Source organism: Schistocerca gregaria, chromosome 1, assembly GCF_023897955.1.
Source record: "Schistocerca gregaria isolate iqSchGreg1 chromosome 1, iqSchGreg1.2, whole genome shotgun sequence".
Classification (NCBI taxonomy): domain Eukaryota; kingdom Metazoa; phylum Arthropoda; class Insecta; order Orthoptera; family Acrididae; genus Schistocerca; species Schistocerca gregaria.
The window spans coordinates 852,248,996-852,267,699 of NC_064920.1; the positions used below are offsets into that span (position 1 = coordinate 852,248,996).

The window sequence follows — 18,704 nt, forward strand, 5'->3', positions numbered from 1 at the left end:
TCTTATGTTGCTAAGTTCTGTATATAAGGGAACTGATCTGCACAACTACAAATACAACAAATAGACCTAAACATTATTGTTACATTATAAAGATATTTTCCTTTAATTAATAACAAAAAAGTAAGACAAGTGCACTTAATCAGTCCTGCAAACAAATATTTTACAAATTCTAATCCTATCCCACTTAATGCTTCCATTTCAATGAATGAGTGAAACCAGTGAGATGTGAGTTCATTGTCTCAGTTCACACTCAAAAGCCTACAAATATTGTAGCTATGTTGGACAATCAGATCATACATGTGCCATAATTGGAGAACACTCTGTCACAGTCATTAAAACTATATAAATCTTCTGTATTGTCTCATATTATCAATTCAACAAAAAATCCTGTAAAATAAGATTACTATAAATTGACCAAATATTAAATTTTATAGCAAATTATTTACTCAGAATGTATCACACTTTGAAATCCAAGGACAAGCACAGGACTTTTGGTTCTCACAAACAATCACAAGCACAATACAATTTTTAATATTTCGTTGGAGACCAGAGCAATAGGTGATGATGAAGTGTAGATGTTCCTCATTTTCTTAGGTTCAACCTGCAAAGAGTGATATCAGAAGACTTTGTTCAGTTCCACAAAGAATGAGTGGATTTACAATTACAGACATGGTCATATTTGATTAACATAATCTAAGAATAATATTTCAATCTTTCATAAATTCATTAGCTGTGGTTCACAATTACAAGTGGAAACCTCCCACTTTGATTGTGAATTTCCATTATGACAGCTTTTCCAATTAGAATTTCAATATATAGAATCGAATTTATTGACTAATTTTTAAAATCAAGACACTGTGTACTTCATGAATAGATACTGGAAAAAGAGCAGATAGTATTTTAATTGTTAAAAATAAGTCAAAGTATTTCACATACATGAACAATTTAATGTACAATAATATAAACTGTTTGTGGCTGCATCAAATATACAATTGTAAAATGAATGAGTTATTAATTTTCTTCAAGAGGGAAAGGAGTATCACAAATATGAACCTTCTAAGATTTTACGGCAGTTCTGTCAAATGTTTATGGGACACAGTAATGAGAATGTATTTAATGATACAGGATATTGGGGACAAATTAAGCATTTACAGAAAATAATGGTTAATCAGACATAAACAAACACTTCATTGACAAATGCACTTAATCAAATAGTAAAACTTGAGATTGGTAAAATGTAGATAACAGAAAAGCAAACCATTTATTGAATTATTGAAAGACAACAAATAAGAAATAAAGAAATGAGAGAAAATTGTAATAAGAAAATGAAATAATTAACAGAATTAAATACAATGATTTATAAGTCCAGTCACGAGAATGTGAGAACATACATTAAAAACGGAAAAAAGGAATAAACACAGACAATAAGGATATAAACAAACTAAAAAATAACGTTAACTTGATAGTAATCACATTGTATCGGGTTTCATGACAAATAACAGAGTGAATGAATGGTATACAGTACGTGAATGGGAGACATTGTTGCTAACAAAAATAATGACATGTTATAAGTAATGCCAGAGGAGGTAGACAGGTATGACAAAGAAAGGCTACAGGAAGTGCTTGTGCTTTAATATACAGGGTGGTCCATTTATCGTGACCAGGCCAAATATCTCGCGAAATAAGGGTCAAACGAAAAAACTACAAAGAAAGAAACTTGTCTAACTAGAAGGGGGAAGCCAGATGGCGCTATGGTTGTCCCGCTAGATGGCACTGTCATAGGTCAAATGGGTATCAACTGCGTTTTTTTTTTTTTTTTTTTTTAAATAGGAACCCTCATTTTTAATACATATTCGTGTAGTACGTAAAGAAATATGAATGATTTAGTTGGGCCACTTTTTTCACTTTGCGGTAGATGGCGCTGTAATAGTCACAAATATATGGCTCACAATTTTAGACGAACAGTTGGTAACGGGTAGGTTTTTTAAATTAAAGTACAGAACGTAGTTACGTTTGAACATTTTATTTCGGTTGTTCCAATGTGATACATGTACGTTTCTGAACTTATCATTTCTGAGAACGCATGCTGTTATAGCGTGATTACCTGTAAATACCACATTAATGCAATAAATGCTGAAAATGATGTCCGTCAACCTCAGTGCATTTGGCAATACGTGTAACGACGTTCCACTCAACAGCGAGTAGTTCGCCTTCCGTAATGTTCACACATGCATTGACAATGCGCTGGCGTATGTTGTCAGGCGTTGTCGATGGATCACGATAGCAAATGTTCTTCATCTTTCCCCACAGAATGAAATCCGGGGACATCAGATCCGGTGAACGTGCGGGCCATGTTATGGTGCTTCGACGACCAATCCACATGTCATGAAATGTGCTATTCAATACCGCTTCAACCGCGCGCGAGCTGTGTGCCGGACATCCATCATGTTGGAAGTACATCGCCATTCTGTGATGCCATGAAACACCTTGTAGTAACATCTGTAGAACATTACGTAGGAGATCAGCATACATTGCACGATTTAGACTGCCATCGATAAAGTGGGGGCCAATTATCCCTCCTCCCATAATGCCGCACCATACATTAACCCGCCAAGGTTGCTGATGTTCCACTTGTCGCAGCCATCGCGGATTATCCGTTGCCCAATAGTGCATATTATTATGCTTATCCATGACGGATATTTTAGAACCGTGACTGTATATTGAATGTAAATAAGTTATACACAACTGCAACCAGTCACTTTTTTTTTTAATAATAATGCTTTATTACATGAACCGGTTTTCCAACCTTTTCAGGTTCATCTTCAGATGGTTTCGGGAGGATCCGGGAAGTTATACACGATATTATGTCAGTTTACGTTACCACTGTTGGTGAATCACGTTTCGTCGCTAAATAGAACGCGTGCAAAAAATCTGTCGTCGTCCCGTAATTTCTCTTGTGCCCAGTGGCAGAACTGTACACGATGTTCAAAGACGTCGCCATGCAATTCCTGGTGCATATAAATATGGTACGGATGCAATCGATGTTGATGTAGCATTCACAACACCGACGTTTTTTAGATTCCCAATTCTCTCGCAATTTGTCTGCTACTGAATTGCGGATCAGCCGCGACAATAGCTAAAACGCCTACTTTAGCATCATCATTTGTTGCAGGTCGTGGTTGACGTTTCACATGTGGCGGAACACTTCCTGTTTCCTTTAATAAAGTAACTACCCGGCGAACGGTCCGGACTCTTGGATAATGTCCTCCAGGATACCGACAGCATACTTAGCACGCGCCCGTTGGCATTTTGATTACAATAGCTAAACATCAACACGATATCGACCTTTTCCGCAATTGGTAAACGGTCCATTTTAACACGGGTAATGTATCACGAAGCAAATACCGTCCGCACTGTCGGAATGTTACGTGATACCACGTACTTATACGTTTGTGACTATTACAGCGCCATCTATCATAAGCGAAAAAAGTGGTCCAACTACAATATTCATATTTCTTTACGTACTACATGAATATGTAATTAAAAAACGGGTTCCTATTTTTTAAAAAAAACGCAGTTGATATCCGTTTGACCTGTGGCAGTGCTGTCTAGCGGGCCAACCATAGCGCCGTCTGGCTTCCCCCTCCAAGCTAGACAAGTTTCATTATTTGTAATTTTTTTCATTTGACGCTTATTGCGTGAGATATTTGGCCCGGTCACTATCAATGGACCACCCTGTATATGATTAAACCTGGAAGAAATGCAAGCAGATGAAGTTGCAAAGCCATTTTCGCAATGTCAACAAACCACGATAATTCCCCAAAAACTGGAATAATGCTCTACTTGCTTTTACATCACGTGAAAGAAGCCTGAAAACTTAAAAAAGGTATTGCTCCATTAGCCTTCACAAGATTATCATCCATGATAAAGAAAACATAAAATTTTAGTCAAGCAAATGGATAAACTGGCTCTTATTGAAAGTGATACTCTGAGAACTGTGAAAGTGATTATAGAAAAAAGCAAGGAGTAGGAATTGCCGTATTACCCATTACTTATAGTTGTGAACGCCTTTGAATAAGTTTCGGTAAATTCTGTTGCCATATGTCCTTGTATGTCATGTGTGAAAGTAGGTTTTTAACAGTCATTTGTGAGATAATTTTAAAATAAATCAAGGTTATTCTGCCAGTTAAGAACACAATTGATAACAGTGGATTTCTATGGTATTTTATGGGAGGAAGAGATTTCATCATTAAGTGTAAATGTAGGCTTCTGCGGACGTTGTCACAGTCCATAAAATTCTTTTGGGTTTAAGGCCGCATTCTCAGCTATAAAATTCCGACTACTGCAGGACCCTTTCCTCATGGTGTATTGTTACTGCTGAATTAGCACTAATTTGTTTGCTTATGCACTATGGAGGAATGATGTCATTGGATATGAGGATGAGGAGGAAGAGTGTTAGGTGTTCTTTTATTAGTCGCTGCATTGCGTGTTATCATTGGCGGAAATAGGCGTCTTCCAATGGAGTGTTCTTTATTGCTTGCCATTGGCGGAAATTGGCGAATAGGAAACTGAGCGGCGACTGCAGCGTAGCGTTCTTTACTAATTGTCTAGTAGCGACGAGGGCGCGTCAGAACTCTGTGCACCCTCCGCCACTGTGGCCTACAGCGCGCTTGTAGCTTTGCGAGGGCTGTCATTCCGCTGTTACTGTTGGCAGCCAAGACGCTGGAAGTCGGTACCTGCCTTGTCTATTCATGTTGTTGGGTAGCCTGGTTATTTCTATAGCCTCTCTAATCTTTCTCCTGACACTAAATGGCTGTTTCACCAGTACGCGGGCCTGTCTAAATTCGATCTTCATCCTTCACTGTCCCTTGTTTTCTGCCAACGCTGATTTGTCGTGTTATTTGAGACGTATATAGCTTTCGTGTTCTCATAACCTTGTGCTTATTAGGCGCCCAGTCTCACCTACATACACGTCCACATTCGCACCCGATGTCACAAACCCCAGCGGCATGAAACTTGTCAGTTGTATCTTTTGTCGAGCCCAGAACATCTTTTATTTTGTTCTTGCTACGAAAAATCGCCTTAATACCTGCCCGACGGAGAATTTTGCCCGGACGTTCAGTAACCACTTGTACATTTGGTAGCAGGACGGTGTTCCTTGCTTCGCTCTTCATTTCTCTGACAATGCGGCCTCAAACTCAGAAGAATTTTATTGACTGAAATATCACTAAGGTTGTGGTTCTTAAATGGCAATATTTTTTATTTCACAAAAATGAAATGTAAATTAATTTTCCACACAAATATTACGTATGCATCCCCTAACTAACTCTTTGGTTAGCAATTATTGTTTGACAATTGATAGCTTTCTATTTCTCGTTTCACCCTCTTAAGATTCATAAAAATCTCATCAGTTAATGTTTCACCAATTAGCTTTATTTTAATACACCACCAATGAATTTCTTTACTTTCATATAAAAGAGCTATTATTTTTCAGATAGACTGATTAGTACTAGGTAACAAATGCAGACATAATCAAATGCACAAAACGTAACAATAGCGCTTATATTAGATAATTATGATGAAAGCTTTGTAAAATTCCATTTTTTTGTTGTGTGTTCCAGAGTATACCTACGCTTTACCTACATATAGCCACTTCATTAGGTAGATGAACAAAGCTGTCTGTATCTATTACTGTTACAAAATCTCATAAATGAGTCAATTGATCTGTTTGAATTCACAACATTAAAATTTAGCCTTATTCACAACAATAAAGTTTAGCCTTCCTTAATGACAGCATATTATATGAATAATTAGTGGATTTATTTCAGGTGATAAGAATATTAGATATGCTATCAACAGGTCACTTTCATTACATAAAGCAATGCAATAATGGCACTTAGTTATAACTTTTTGTGAACACATTCCTTGCAGAACGTAAAGAGTTAAAAAATCTGACTCATTTTGTCTTAGGCTTAGGGTACAATAGAGCTTTGTTGCGCTATCTATGAATAGTCCAGTTGGCCAATGAAATTTTTTTCTCTTAATACTATTTCAGCAGCAGTAAACATATCCTACCTGCATAAAGAATGGATTATATGACATCTGCTATGAAACAGTTTCACTAAAACTGAGACTAATAAATTATTTACATGAATATGTTCCACTATAAATGTCGTGTCATATGAATTGAACACGAGGTGGGTTCAAAACAAAACCGAACTTCTGCTATAACATCTCTGTACAGCATTTTATGCACTGTCCCCGTCAAAATACTCCGCTCTGCTGGCGATAAACCATCCCCATCATTTCTTTGTTCAGAAAGCCTCATGGAACGCTTTTTCTGGAATGGCTCTCGTGACTCTTGCCACATTGTTCTGAATCTCCTCTATTGTTTGGAAACAACTCCCTTAATCAATATCTACATCTACATCTACATCTACATCCATACTCCGCAAGCCACCTGACGGTGTGTGGCGGAGGGTAACCTGAGTACCTCTATCGGTTCTCCCTTCTATTCCAGTCTCGTATTGTTCGTGGAAAGAAGGATTGTCGGTATGCTTCTGTGTGGGCTCTAATATCTCTGATTTTATCCTCATGGTCTCTTCGCAAGATATACGTAGGAAGGAGCAATATACTGCTTGACTCTTCGGTGAAGGTAGGTTCTCGAAACTTTAACAAAAGCCCGTACCGAGCTACTGAGCGTCTCTCCTGCAGAGTCTTCCACTGGAGTTTATCTGTCATTTCCGTAACGCTTTCGCGATTACTAAATGATCCTGTAACGAAACGCGCTGCTCTCCGTTGGATCTTCTCTATCTCTTCTATCAACCCTATCTGGTACGGATCCCACACTGCTGAGCAGTATTCAAGCAGTGGGCGAACAAGCGTACTCTAACCTACTTCCTTTGTTTTCGGATTGCATTTCCTTAGGATTCTTCCAATGAATCTCAGTCTGGCATGTGCTTTGCCGACTATCAACTTTATATGGTCATTCCATTTTAAATCACTCCTGATGCGTACTCCCAGATAATTTATGGAATCAACTGCTTCCAGTTGCGGATCTGCTATTTTGTAGCTAAATGATAAGGGATCTATCTTTCTATGTATTCGCAACACATTACACTTGTCTAAATTGAGATTCAATTGCCATTCCCTGCACCATGCGTCAATTCGCTGCAGCTCCTCCTGCATTTCAGTACAATTTTCCATTGTTACAACCTCTCGATACACGACAGCATCATCTGCAAAAAGCCTCAGTGAACTTCCGATGTCATCCACCAGGTCATTTACGTATATTGTGAATAGCAACGGTCCTATGACACTCCCCTGCGGCACACCTGAAATCACTCTTACTTCGGAAGACTTCTCTCCATTGAGAATGACATGCTGCGTTCTGTTATCTAGGAACTCCTCAATCCAATCACACAACTGATCTGATAGTCCGTATGCTCTTACTTTGTTCATTAAACGACTGTGGGGAACTGTGTCAAACGCCTTGCGGAAGGCAAGAAACACGGCATCTACCTGTGAACCCGTGTCTAAGGCCCTCTGAGTCTCGTGGACGAATAGTGCGAGCTGGATTTCACACGACCGTCTTTTTCAAAACCCATGTTGATTCCTACAGAGTAGATTTCTAGTCTCCAGAAAAGACATTATACTCGAACATAATACGTGTTCCAAAATTCTACAACTGATCGACGTTAGAGATATAGGTCTATAGTTCTGCACATCTGTTCGAAGTCCCTTCTTGAAAACGGGGATGACCTGTGCCCTTTTCCAATCCTTTGGAACGCTACGCTCTTCTAGAGACCTACGCTACACCGCTGCAAGAAGGGGGGCAAGTTCCTTCGCGTACTCTGTGTAAAATCGAACTGGTATCCCATCAGGTCCAGCGGCCTTTCCTATTTTGAGCGATTTTAATTGTTTCTCTATCCCTCTGTCGTCTATTTCGATATCTACCATTTTGTCATCTGTGCGACAATCTAGAGAAGGAACTACAGTGCAGTCTTCCTCTGTGAAACAGCTTTGGAAAAAGACATTTTGTATATGGGCCTTTAGTGTGTTATCCTCTATTTCACTACCATTTTGGTCACAGAGTATCTGTACATTTCGTTTTGATCCACCTACCGCTTTGACATAAGACCAAAATTTCTTAGGATTTTCGGACAAGTCAGTACATAGAACTTTACTTTCGAAATCATTGAACGCCTCTCGCATAGCCCTCCTCACTCTACATTTCGCTTCGAGTAATTTTTGTTTGTCTGCAACGCTTTGGCTATGTTTATGTTTGCTGTGAAGTTCCCTTTGGTTCCGCAGCAGTTTTCTAACTCGGTTGTTGTACCACGGTGGCTCTTTTCCATCTCTTACCATCTTGCTTGGCACATACTCATTTAACGCATATTGTACGATGGTTTTGAACTTTGTCCACTGATCCTCAACACTATCTGTACTTGAGACGAAACTTTTGTGTTGAGCCATCAAGTACTCTGTAATCTGCTTTTTGTCACTTTTGCTAAACAGAAAAAACTTCCTACCTTTCTTAATATCTCTATTTACATTTGAAATCATCGATGCAGTAACCGCTTTATGATCGCTGTTCCCTGTTCTGCATTAACTGTTTCAAATAGGTCGGGTCTGTTTGTCACCAGAAGGTCTAATATGTTATCGCCACGAGTCGGTTCTCTGTTTAACTGCTGAAGATAGTTTTCAGATAAAGCACTTTAAAAAATTCACTGGATTCTTTGTCCCTGCCACCCGTTATGAACGTTTGAGTCTCCCAGTCTATATCCGGCAAATTAAAATCTCCGCCCAGAACTATAACATGGTGGGGAAATCTACTCGAAATATATTCCAAGTTATCCTTCAGGTGCTTAGCCACAACAGCTGCTGAGCCAGGAGGCCTATAGAGACATCCAATTACCATGTCTGAGCCTGCTTTAACAGAGACCTTCACCCAAATTATTTCATATTTCGGATATCCGTCAATTTCCTTCGATACTATTGCATTTCTTATCGCTATAAACACGCCTCCCCCTTCACTGTCCAGCTTGTCTCTGCGATATACATTCCAATCTGAGTTTAGGATTTCATTACTGTTTACGTCTGGTTTCAGCCAACTTTCTGTCCCTAGTACATGGATTTAAGTTTGGGAAACCGGGAAAATCTGCTGGGGCTATGTCCGGATAATACGGTGAATGTGGCACAACGGGAATAGAGTGTTCACTTGATAACAGCGGACAATGAATGACGCGTGTGCCGACACACTGTCATGATGCAATATCCACGTGTGGTTTTCCCACAGTTCAGGCCTCTTCCTGTGCACAGCATTCCTCATGCACACTAGGATCCGTCAGAAACTTCTCGAACAGCTAAACAACGATTTCTGCGAATCACAGCACGAATCCTGTCGACAGGATCGTCATAACGTGGAAAGCCGTCCGGCCATGTTTAAAACGCTTAAATCACTCGCAGCAGTGCTTGCGACTCTTACAATCCTTCCCGTGTTTGGCTAAAGAACTGCAATGTCTCTTCGAAAGTTTGTAGCAAAATTTTGCACGCACACGCACATCGCACACGCTTGTGCAAGTGTTCATCTCAGCAGTTGTAGCTCGTTTACTGACGATGGGTACTAAACGCTGCTAATGGCACTTTGTTATCTAAACCTGTCTAAGAGTGCGTTCAGTAGCCGCTGCGCGCTCCTTCTGCCGGCTGACGTTCTATTTCAAAAGTTCGGTTTCTTTTGGAACAGTCCTCGTAATCCATATAATGCAACTCCGCACACTCACTCTTACCTGGGCATCTAACTGTCGTTTTTGATGCTCCTACTGGATCTACTGGCTTGTTGCAGTGTCCCTTCCTCTGTTGATTTTTACTTCCTATTGCTGTACCCGAGGCTGTTCTTCTGGCAGCACATGTCTGAAAGTGACACATGTGTTCATGTAACAACAGCTGCTATGAGTATTACTTTGACACTTCACTGGTACTTCCAGGAGTAACATTTTCACTTATACAATTAACAACAAATTCAGTTGCCAAATTTTGCTTAAACATTTACGGAAAGTTTTTGTCATTATACTTCATATGAGTGTTTGATGGTAAGAGATTATGAGAACAATGAAGTACTGTGGATAAAAGGACGTACATCCAGAATGGTTAGGTGCGATGGAGTTCAGAAATAGGCTATTACAGTACAAACTAGTTCACTCTAGCAATGAACCATAGTAGAAACTATTCTCTCTCTACCATCCTGAAATGTGTGCACGGACCTGCCTTTTAGTGGTTTCTCTTGTAATGATTGTATGTTGTTGGTTTGCTGCTTCTGGACTCCTCTCTGTTTTCAGTCATCTACCAGTTTCCCAGTTTCATTTGTGAGTGTGTGTTGTGTGAGTTAGTAGTAACAAACAGAATACTGTAAGGAGATGGGGACTGCAGATCTACTGCAATGTTTACAATCCAGACATTTATTTATGTCGATGGGAATCTGTCTTTCTGATACGGTAAATGGATTTGTAGGTCAAAGGAGATTACACTGTTTGTTCTGTGTTGGCTGACAGCCTTGCCAATATTCATTACATTGTAGATATCCACTTTATATGCACACCACACTACTACATACTAATCACAGACATCAAATTCTGAATGGTCAACTTGCCAAAATAAGACAGGAATGCTCATTCAGTAGACATCAATGTGGCCTGCATGTTAAATCATTAAATATGAAGGGTGGATTTTGCTTAATCCATCTACTGGCAAATTTGCATAAGAAGACACAAAATGTTATGGACTGAATAAACTAATTTCTAAATTATCAGACATTAGAATATCGGGTAAAAAATGTGGCCCACAGAACTCCACGAGTGCTTGAAAGTGTGCATGTTGATATACATAAGTAGCTCTTGGTATGCTAAAAATATGACAATGGAGTTTATACTTTCTCTGAGCAAAACTTGTATGATAATCATACTCCACCATGCATTATTTCTTATTAGTGTGTGTGTGTGTGTGTGTGTGTGTGTGTGTGTGTGTGTGTCGATGTAGATGCGTTTTCCCTTGGGAGAAATGAATGTTGATGTGAATTAAGAAGGCCACGAAGTGCTGGACTCACTAACGGTATGTCAGAAACAGTGCAAGCCGTGTTCAGTGATATTTATGATGCACTGTAACTCATGCAGACGACAACATGAATGAATACATCTGTAAAGTTCGTTAGCTACCAACCAAGAGAGGCCTGTCACAAACGAACTGCCAAAACTATGACATGGATAGCATGAGCATCAGCAGCTGATGAAGACTGTAGATACAGTTCTAGTCAATCTACAAGGCATCACAGCCCTACGGCAGCCATTTATTATCGTGTAACTAAAGGAATAGTCACAATAAACCTCCACTTACACCATAAGTTCATGATCAACCAATACGTCAGGGGCCAATTTGTAGGTTTTTTTACAGAACATTTATGAAATATCGATAGCTAGAAGCAATATCACTACACAAAAGAAACAGACTCTACGGTATTAGCACATGATACAGCATATTAAACATTTCAGCGTCAGGTTAAAATACTCAAACGACAAACACTGCACTCAGTAGCTTCGACAGTAGCAAAGCAATCTTTCCATACATTGTAGAAGTTTAAATATTCAATTACCAAACAATGAAGAAGGTACAATTTGAAAGGACAAGATAACTTCGTGAAAGTAAGAAATATGTTCAGTAATTTTAAGCAAGATACCACTACTGTCAATAAGAAAATTTGCTGCTGGATAACGCTAGGTCCCTCTGGACGGCGGTAGATGATGTACGTGCTACTATATTCAAAACACAGCACGTACATGGGTTCCTTGCAGGGAAGGTATGTTAGGATATATTGTCTGCCGATGACGAAGTGATTAGTGGTGAAGTGGGATACATTGTTGCCACTAGAGCCTTGTACTGTCTTAGTATTGCACCGCTACAAGTGTCAATTGTTTGCTACAAGAAGACAACAGAAATGCTGCAGCTGAAGAAAATGCAGTCAGCTATGCTGTAGTTCACACAGTGAAGGTACTGAAGATACACCTTAGATATGTTCAAATGGTTAAAATGGCTCTGAGCACTATGGGACTTAACATCTGAGGTCATCAGTCCCCTAGACTTAGAACTACTTAAACATAACTAACCTAAGGACATCACACACATCCATGCCAGAGGCAGGATTTGAACCTGCCACAGTAGCAGCAGTGCGGTTCCGGACTGAAGTGCCTAGAACCTCTCGGCCATAGAGGCCGGCTGTTACCTATCTGACAATGACACAAGTGAAGTTGGACACAGCAAGACGCGAACTTTTTCTCGATATGTGCGCCTTAAATCGATACAAATACGACCCTCGGCACTAACTTCATTCTTCTGCATGTCAGCCAGCTTCATGGAGACTACACTCGGTAATTAACTAAATTCCACTGCGCACACAGCACTATGGAAGTTGGTTCCCACCTGTTGATAACTAGCGGAACTAATTACTGATAAGTGTAAATGGTTAATACGTACTATGACAACTTCATTTTACCTATGATTCACTTAGAAAACTATTAAACTGTGGCTATTAATTACCAACAGGTAATAAGTAGAATGTATGGAAATAAAGATGAAGTCTCAAGGCAGAGTGTAAGGGAGCGACGGCGGACACCTGCACCGCCGTACTGTGCAAGGTCCAAATGGAGTTGGTTTGCCGTTGCCTTCCTTCGACCGTAATGGGGATGAATGATGATGATTAAAACGATATAACAACACCCACTCATCTAGGGGCAGGTGAAGATCCCTGACCTCGCCGGGAATCGAATTCGGTACCTCACTCTCGGAAAGCGAGAACGCTACCGCGAGACCACGAACTGCGGCTAGTAAAATGTATAGATATAATAAAAGATAAATACTGTATTTGTAAAACCTTGAAGTTATGTGTGTAAGAACGTCTTGCTATAAAATTGCTAGGATACACTGTAAGACTAACTTCTCACGCCACATACAAGCGAGAAATTTCGGAAATCCACAAACGAGGAGCATATTGTGAGCATACCGTTACGTAGATCATTTGTATTTGGTCGAGCTGAGTGAGAACTGCGATGCAGCCGCAAACAGTGGCCGACGGACACAGTGATGTCTTCAAATGCTCATTCTATATTGTTCTCAAATTGTGGAGAGATTTTAACACAACACGATGATAACACATTGATAACCAATATTGTAGGATTGATCCATTAGCTAAAAATACACAGCCGGTTCCAATTAATTTACGATTCAATACAGAAGAATTGTCGGAACAGGGAAGAAATTGGTTGCGTAATAATTATTTTGTACAATGGAATCAGAAAGAAAAGATCTCGTAAGTTATCAGTTATCTGGAGTTCTGTGACACGGTTACTGACGGCTTCAGTTCTGGCGAACTACATTTCCATGATTAGTAGTTTCAGTATATGATTTGTGTCAGCTGTTTTCCTTTGTAACAATAATCTATTAAAACTTTATTTTCTCGTATTGATTTTTATTCCTAATGATTACTTAAAAAGTATCACGTTTTCGTTACTCCACAGTTTATTATACTAGTTTTTATGAATGTTAAATTAACAAAGTATATTATCCAGTGAATTCAGGTAATAAACGATTACCGAGCTGAAATAAGGTTTATTTTAAGCAGACATAAGTGTCTAATGAAGCCACAGCAACTATGGTACAACAAAAAGGTAACTGTTTGAATTATAAACTGATGTGAATTCTAGCTGTGGTGAAATCATTGAAAGTTAATACTAATTGTGCGCTACATAAATTTTACAGACAGACAGTACATTTGTTTGGAATATTTTCTAATGGATCTAACGTAAGTTATTATTACTAGCACGAAGTTATACAGAGGTTGCATTTGTTTCTGTGTATTTCATGTAAGATTTTTCTCGCAAACAGCAGCCATCACATCAAACATTGTGCCTTCTGTACAAAGTGTCATCCTTTCAAACAGAATGTTGCTTCTAGTGTTACTGTGACGGTTGTTACTGAGTGTTTTCTTAAGTATTGTTTTGCAATATGTATGATCATACCATGTCAATCCCGTGAATGTGTCTCCAAATTCCTCTCAGAGTACCAACTCGTACAAACTTTGAAATCATTAAAGTGACGAGCTCCTTTCCCTTCCCTTCTCATTGTAGACTGTTTAGAATTTTTACTATCTGATTTGCAGGTAACTGTTACAGTGTAGTGGTATGTACGTACAGTATTCACATTACAGCAAATGTTAAGATTAACTCAATGATTCACCATTACTCGTAATGTGCGCATTACGGTCCTATACGCCATGGTCTGTGCAATATTGTTCGTAACGGGAAAGATGAGCTAGGGGAAGCTTCACACTTTGGTGTTTCTAGGACAATATCAATATCTTATTTCCGCCTTGAAATCGGAAACCAGAAAGATTAGCTACGTCATTAGATACGTGAAAGAAGGCGCTCTCGCTTGGGGATACATGGAAACAGAATTCTGTACCTCTCATGCATTAGAAGGAAAATTTCTCGGAACTTACAGGATTTCGCCTATGTAGAATGTACTTCGCTTGAAAATTCCCCATGGCTTTCATTTTAACAAGAGGAGGGAAACAGCTTCAAGAAATTTTTCCAAAGGTTGTATAATTAAAGTCAGAATCTCTACGTCGAGTTTAAACAGGAAAATGTGGTGTTGATGTCCACGTCAAAGTTTTCTGACGTTATTTTACTACCAGATACTACTTTTTTATGAATAATCCCTATGGCGTCATAAATTTTGGACTTATTAACCTTCCTGAGTCACAGTGGTTGAAAATTAAAACCAGTATTCAGGTACACACAAAATGGAAATGGCCATTGGCGAAAACGCGAGGCAGCGAATGCTAGTAGACAAGAAAGGTGTACATGTAGTCGGTACGGAATGTAGCCTAGTGCGCCGGACCATGTGATACGACGTGCATACGTGGACATGAGAGAAAGGACTGTAAATAACGAAGATCAAAACTGTCGTCCACGAGAAATGCTGAAGACAGGCAAATGGACGATGTAGATGGCCTTAGCTTTTAAAGACTGATCACTAGAGGGAAACATGCAGTAATTTCTAATGAGGTCCGGAATTTCCCTATTTACTAATTTCTCATTCGTTGTTTACTGAGTTTGGTCAACTTATTAGAACAATGGGAGGAAATGATAAAACTACCATGGACATACACAATTAGAAAGAGCCAGTTATCCCAGTCTCTACAGACTCGTCCTACCTTACAAAAATAAGAAACTCAGGTAATACCGGTAGGTAATTAGTATTATTTTCAAAAAAGAGCCTAATGTGAGGCATTAGTGTTACGTTAAATGTTAGTAAGACAAGTAACCCGTAGATAGTATCGGTAGTTTTACTATCATAGTACGTGTTTCCAGAAGGTCTCTCTTTGCCAGGAGAGCGCCATGAAACGAAAATAAATCCAAACAGAAACAAAATAAAAGACATAACAGAACAATCTAGATTGGAACAAAACAAAGCAAATCAAATCAATATGAAAAGTAAGGTAATTTTGGAAAAAAGAACAATATAGGTAATAATATACAATAATATGAAAGAATGCAATTAAATATCGAGGAGAATATTACTAAGGGAAGAAAGGGATGGTTTGTAACAATAACTGTAACAGTGACCCCAGTTTTCGCATAGGACAGTCTTTGGAGTCGTCTCCTTTCCAAGAAGGAGTTGGTGGAATACATTACACTCCTTCGATTTGAAACACCATTCGATAGGGAGTAATGAAAGGGGACAAGCAAAAACAGTGATTACTGTCTGACTAAACTGAAAAGGGCAAAATGGGTTTGAGACAGGGGTCTAGAATTAAATAGTACTACTTCGAGGCGCCATCTGCCTGCTTAGCTGAGCAGTCAGTGAGCCTGATTTCATACGACGTACCTACGTTAAATTCCTAGTACTACCATGGTTTTTCCTTGATTGGAGGGCAGCAGGGGGGTGCACTCAAAACCGCGAGGGCAACTGAGGAGCAACTCTAATGAGAAATGGCGGTTCCAAGGTTTGGTAAGTTGAAAATGGCCCGGACAGCGTTGTGCTGACCTGACGTCCTTCTTATTTTGGATTCAACGAATATTTACGGAGGATGATACGTCAGTCGGTCACCATTGCTTTGCCTTCTGGAGCTGGTTCAAGACCATGTGTGCACCAGTGTGTGTGTTTGTGTGTGACAAAGAGAGAGAGAGAGAGAGAGAGAGAGAGAGAGAGAGAGAGAGAGAGAGAGAGAGTCCTCGTTAGAGCATATGAACTTAAAACAGTATTACATACCATACATGCTGAAATGACTCGTTGACAAGGGAAAGCCATTTTCTTTTGCCCACTGGCAAGTTTCTGTTTTTCAGCAAAATGTTGACACAGTCGTTCTAGGAACAGTTTCTCCTCTTTTACACTCTCCTCAAGCTGTGCAACTGAAACAAAATAAAATAAAACATTAAAATTCTTATATTTCATTGTTTCAGTGATTTATATCCTCACAATGTAACTTAGAAAGAACGAGAATACGCCCCGGAAAACAGGGATGACGATTTATGTATGTGCATTACCGTTAGAGATACATGAGGTTAAATATCAATTTTGAAGTATGTAATTGAAAGGCGACTTTCTTTATACGACAGTTAACATCATCAACATAGGTTTTATCATATAATAGCGGATAAATTATGTACACAAATACTGATTGCATAGCGGATTTATTAGTAGAGATTATTGAAATAGTGGAACTTACAGAAAGTATTCATAGAGTAGTGGCTACATGTCATAAATAAATAAACTTATTCTGTTGGGAGAAGCCTGTGCCGCGAAATTACCACCTACGAAAGGAAAAAAGAGCTAGGAAAACAATATTTTAAAGAAACTTTAGTTTAAAGGATCCCTAATTTCATCTTATCTTCATGTGTTAGGTTGAAGCTGATATTCGCAAAAAAAAGCAACATTGTAAAAAAATACTTGCACCCATTTTTATTCTGATTTAAACAATTTCCTATTAGACTAAGAAAATAATAGTCTTTGGCATAAATTTTGTTTCTCCAGCGCAGCACTTTCTATAGAGGGAAGCCGCTTCAGGCGAATATTTTTGATGACATTTGATGATTGTTTCCAATGTTTTCTTGTTTACGTGTCCGCCTCCTTAGCTGGGTGGTAATTGGTTTGCCTCCCATGCAGTGCACGCGGGCTCAATTCCCGGCCTTGTTGGAAATTTTCTCCGCTTGTGGACTGGATATGGGTTCCATCATCATCATCATCAGCGACACCACAGTAGCCCATACCTCTCAGCCAAAAATGGCACGAAAAGACTTGCAGTACTTTTACCACCAGTGAAGGAGATTCTCGCAATATTCAGTCACTACTGCTTCACCAGGACGCGATGGGAAACCTCAAATCAATCTTGCAAATCCTGCCGATAGAGTTTTCGCTCTGAAATACGTATCACTAATAAAAGCTAAGTTACGAGTACAGACAGGCACGACGAATTTTACTAGTAAAATGTATATCTTTGCCTCACTGTGTGCCACGTATAACCATCTTGAATTAATTAAAGTATTTTATAAACATACCAGTTCAAATAGTTCAAATTCCTCTGAGTACTATAGGACTGAACATCTGAGGTCATCAGTCCCCTGGAACTTAGAACTACTTGAACCTAACTAACCTAAAGATTTCACACACAGCCATGCTCGAGGTAGGATTCGAGCCTCCGACCGTAGCAGCAGGGCTGTTCCGGAGTGAAGCGCCTAGAACAGCTCGGTTACAGCGGCTGGCAACCGCATTCTTAGTCCCACACATAAAAATTATAAAACACCACGGACACCTACACTCACGTAAAGCACAGTGCATATGCATCCACAGATTGGACAAAGCACCTACATGCAAAAACCTAGCACACTAGGGAACAATTTAGAAGAGACATATCGTGAATAATCATTTTAAACTATTTCATCGTTAGGAGAGACCACATAAATGTCGACTGTGTGAAGTAATCCAGTTGGGTACTCTGTTAGTGAACCAGACTGAATCCTGGTGCTGCCAAGTTGTGTTAGTCGAACTCATTCGAACGACTGTACAAGTTCTTAAGTCCCACCTGTCCAAAACCTCGGTGTTGTGGTGCACTGACAGTCGTGGGAGGGGTGCGCGCAACGGAAAGCGTATATAAATAGAACAATATTCACCAATAACCAATCAGCCATTGTGCTGATATAAGAGCGTTGACCCCAACGGTTGCGTACATAGTGGCAATGCCGCGAGTCCTTGGTTATGCCTGTGTACTTACTCTCCTGTCGAAACTGATGTGATCCACTTGTACCCAACAATGGACCTGAGACACGAGTTTTGGATAAAACGGAAGCAGCTAAGATTCACGAGAAGAGTCTCCGATCATAAGGAGACGGTGAGTATGCAGATGACGTCGTGGGACTAGATGATGAATTTAACACAGGTACTCAGAGCTCATTCCTGATCTCTATTATCCAGTATTTCCACACCGATCACTCCCTCCCGTCGTAATAATCTGTCTCTCAACACAGCAGCAGATCCCCGTACATTCTGAATTGCATCCCACCTACCACGTAACTGTGAACTAATCACAGTATCTAACTTCTAACACACATCACAGTCACGCTTCTCGACTTCGTGTCAAATATCAGGTGTCGTCGTTAACA

The 18,704-nt window shown here is 39.5% G+C and overlaps 1 protein-coding gene across 1 annotated transcript in view; it reads right to left on the reverse strand.

Moving 5' to 3' along the window:
• Window positions 1-432: 432 nt before the first annotated feature.
• The window catches only part of LOC126278029 (putative leucine-rich repeat-containing protein DDB_G0290503), a 567,177-nt gene continuing 548,905 nt past the window's right edge, over window positions 433-18,704 (reverse strand). Inside the window, exons 19-21 of the mRNA XM_049977802.1 lie at window positions 16,318-16,457; window positions 9,789-9,912; window positions 433-601 (exon numbers count right to left, since the gene is read on the reverse strand). Coding sequence (XP_049833759.1) covers window positions 597-601; window positions 9,789-9,912; window positions 16,318-16,457 — 269 coding nt within the window. The 3' untranslated portion in view covers window positions 433-596. The remainder of the gene's footprint in view (window positions 602-9,788; window positions 9,913-16,317; window positions 16,458-18,704) is intronic.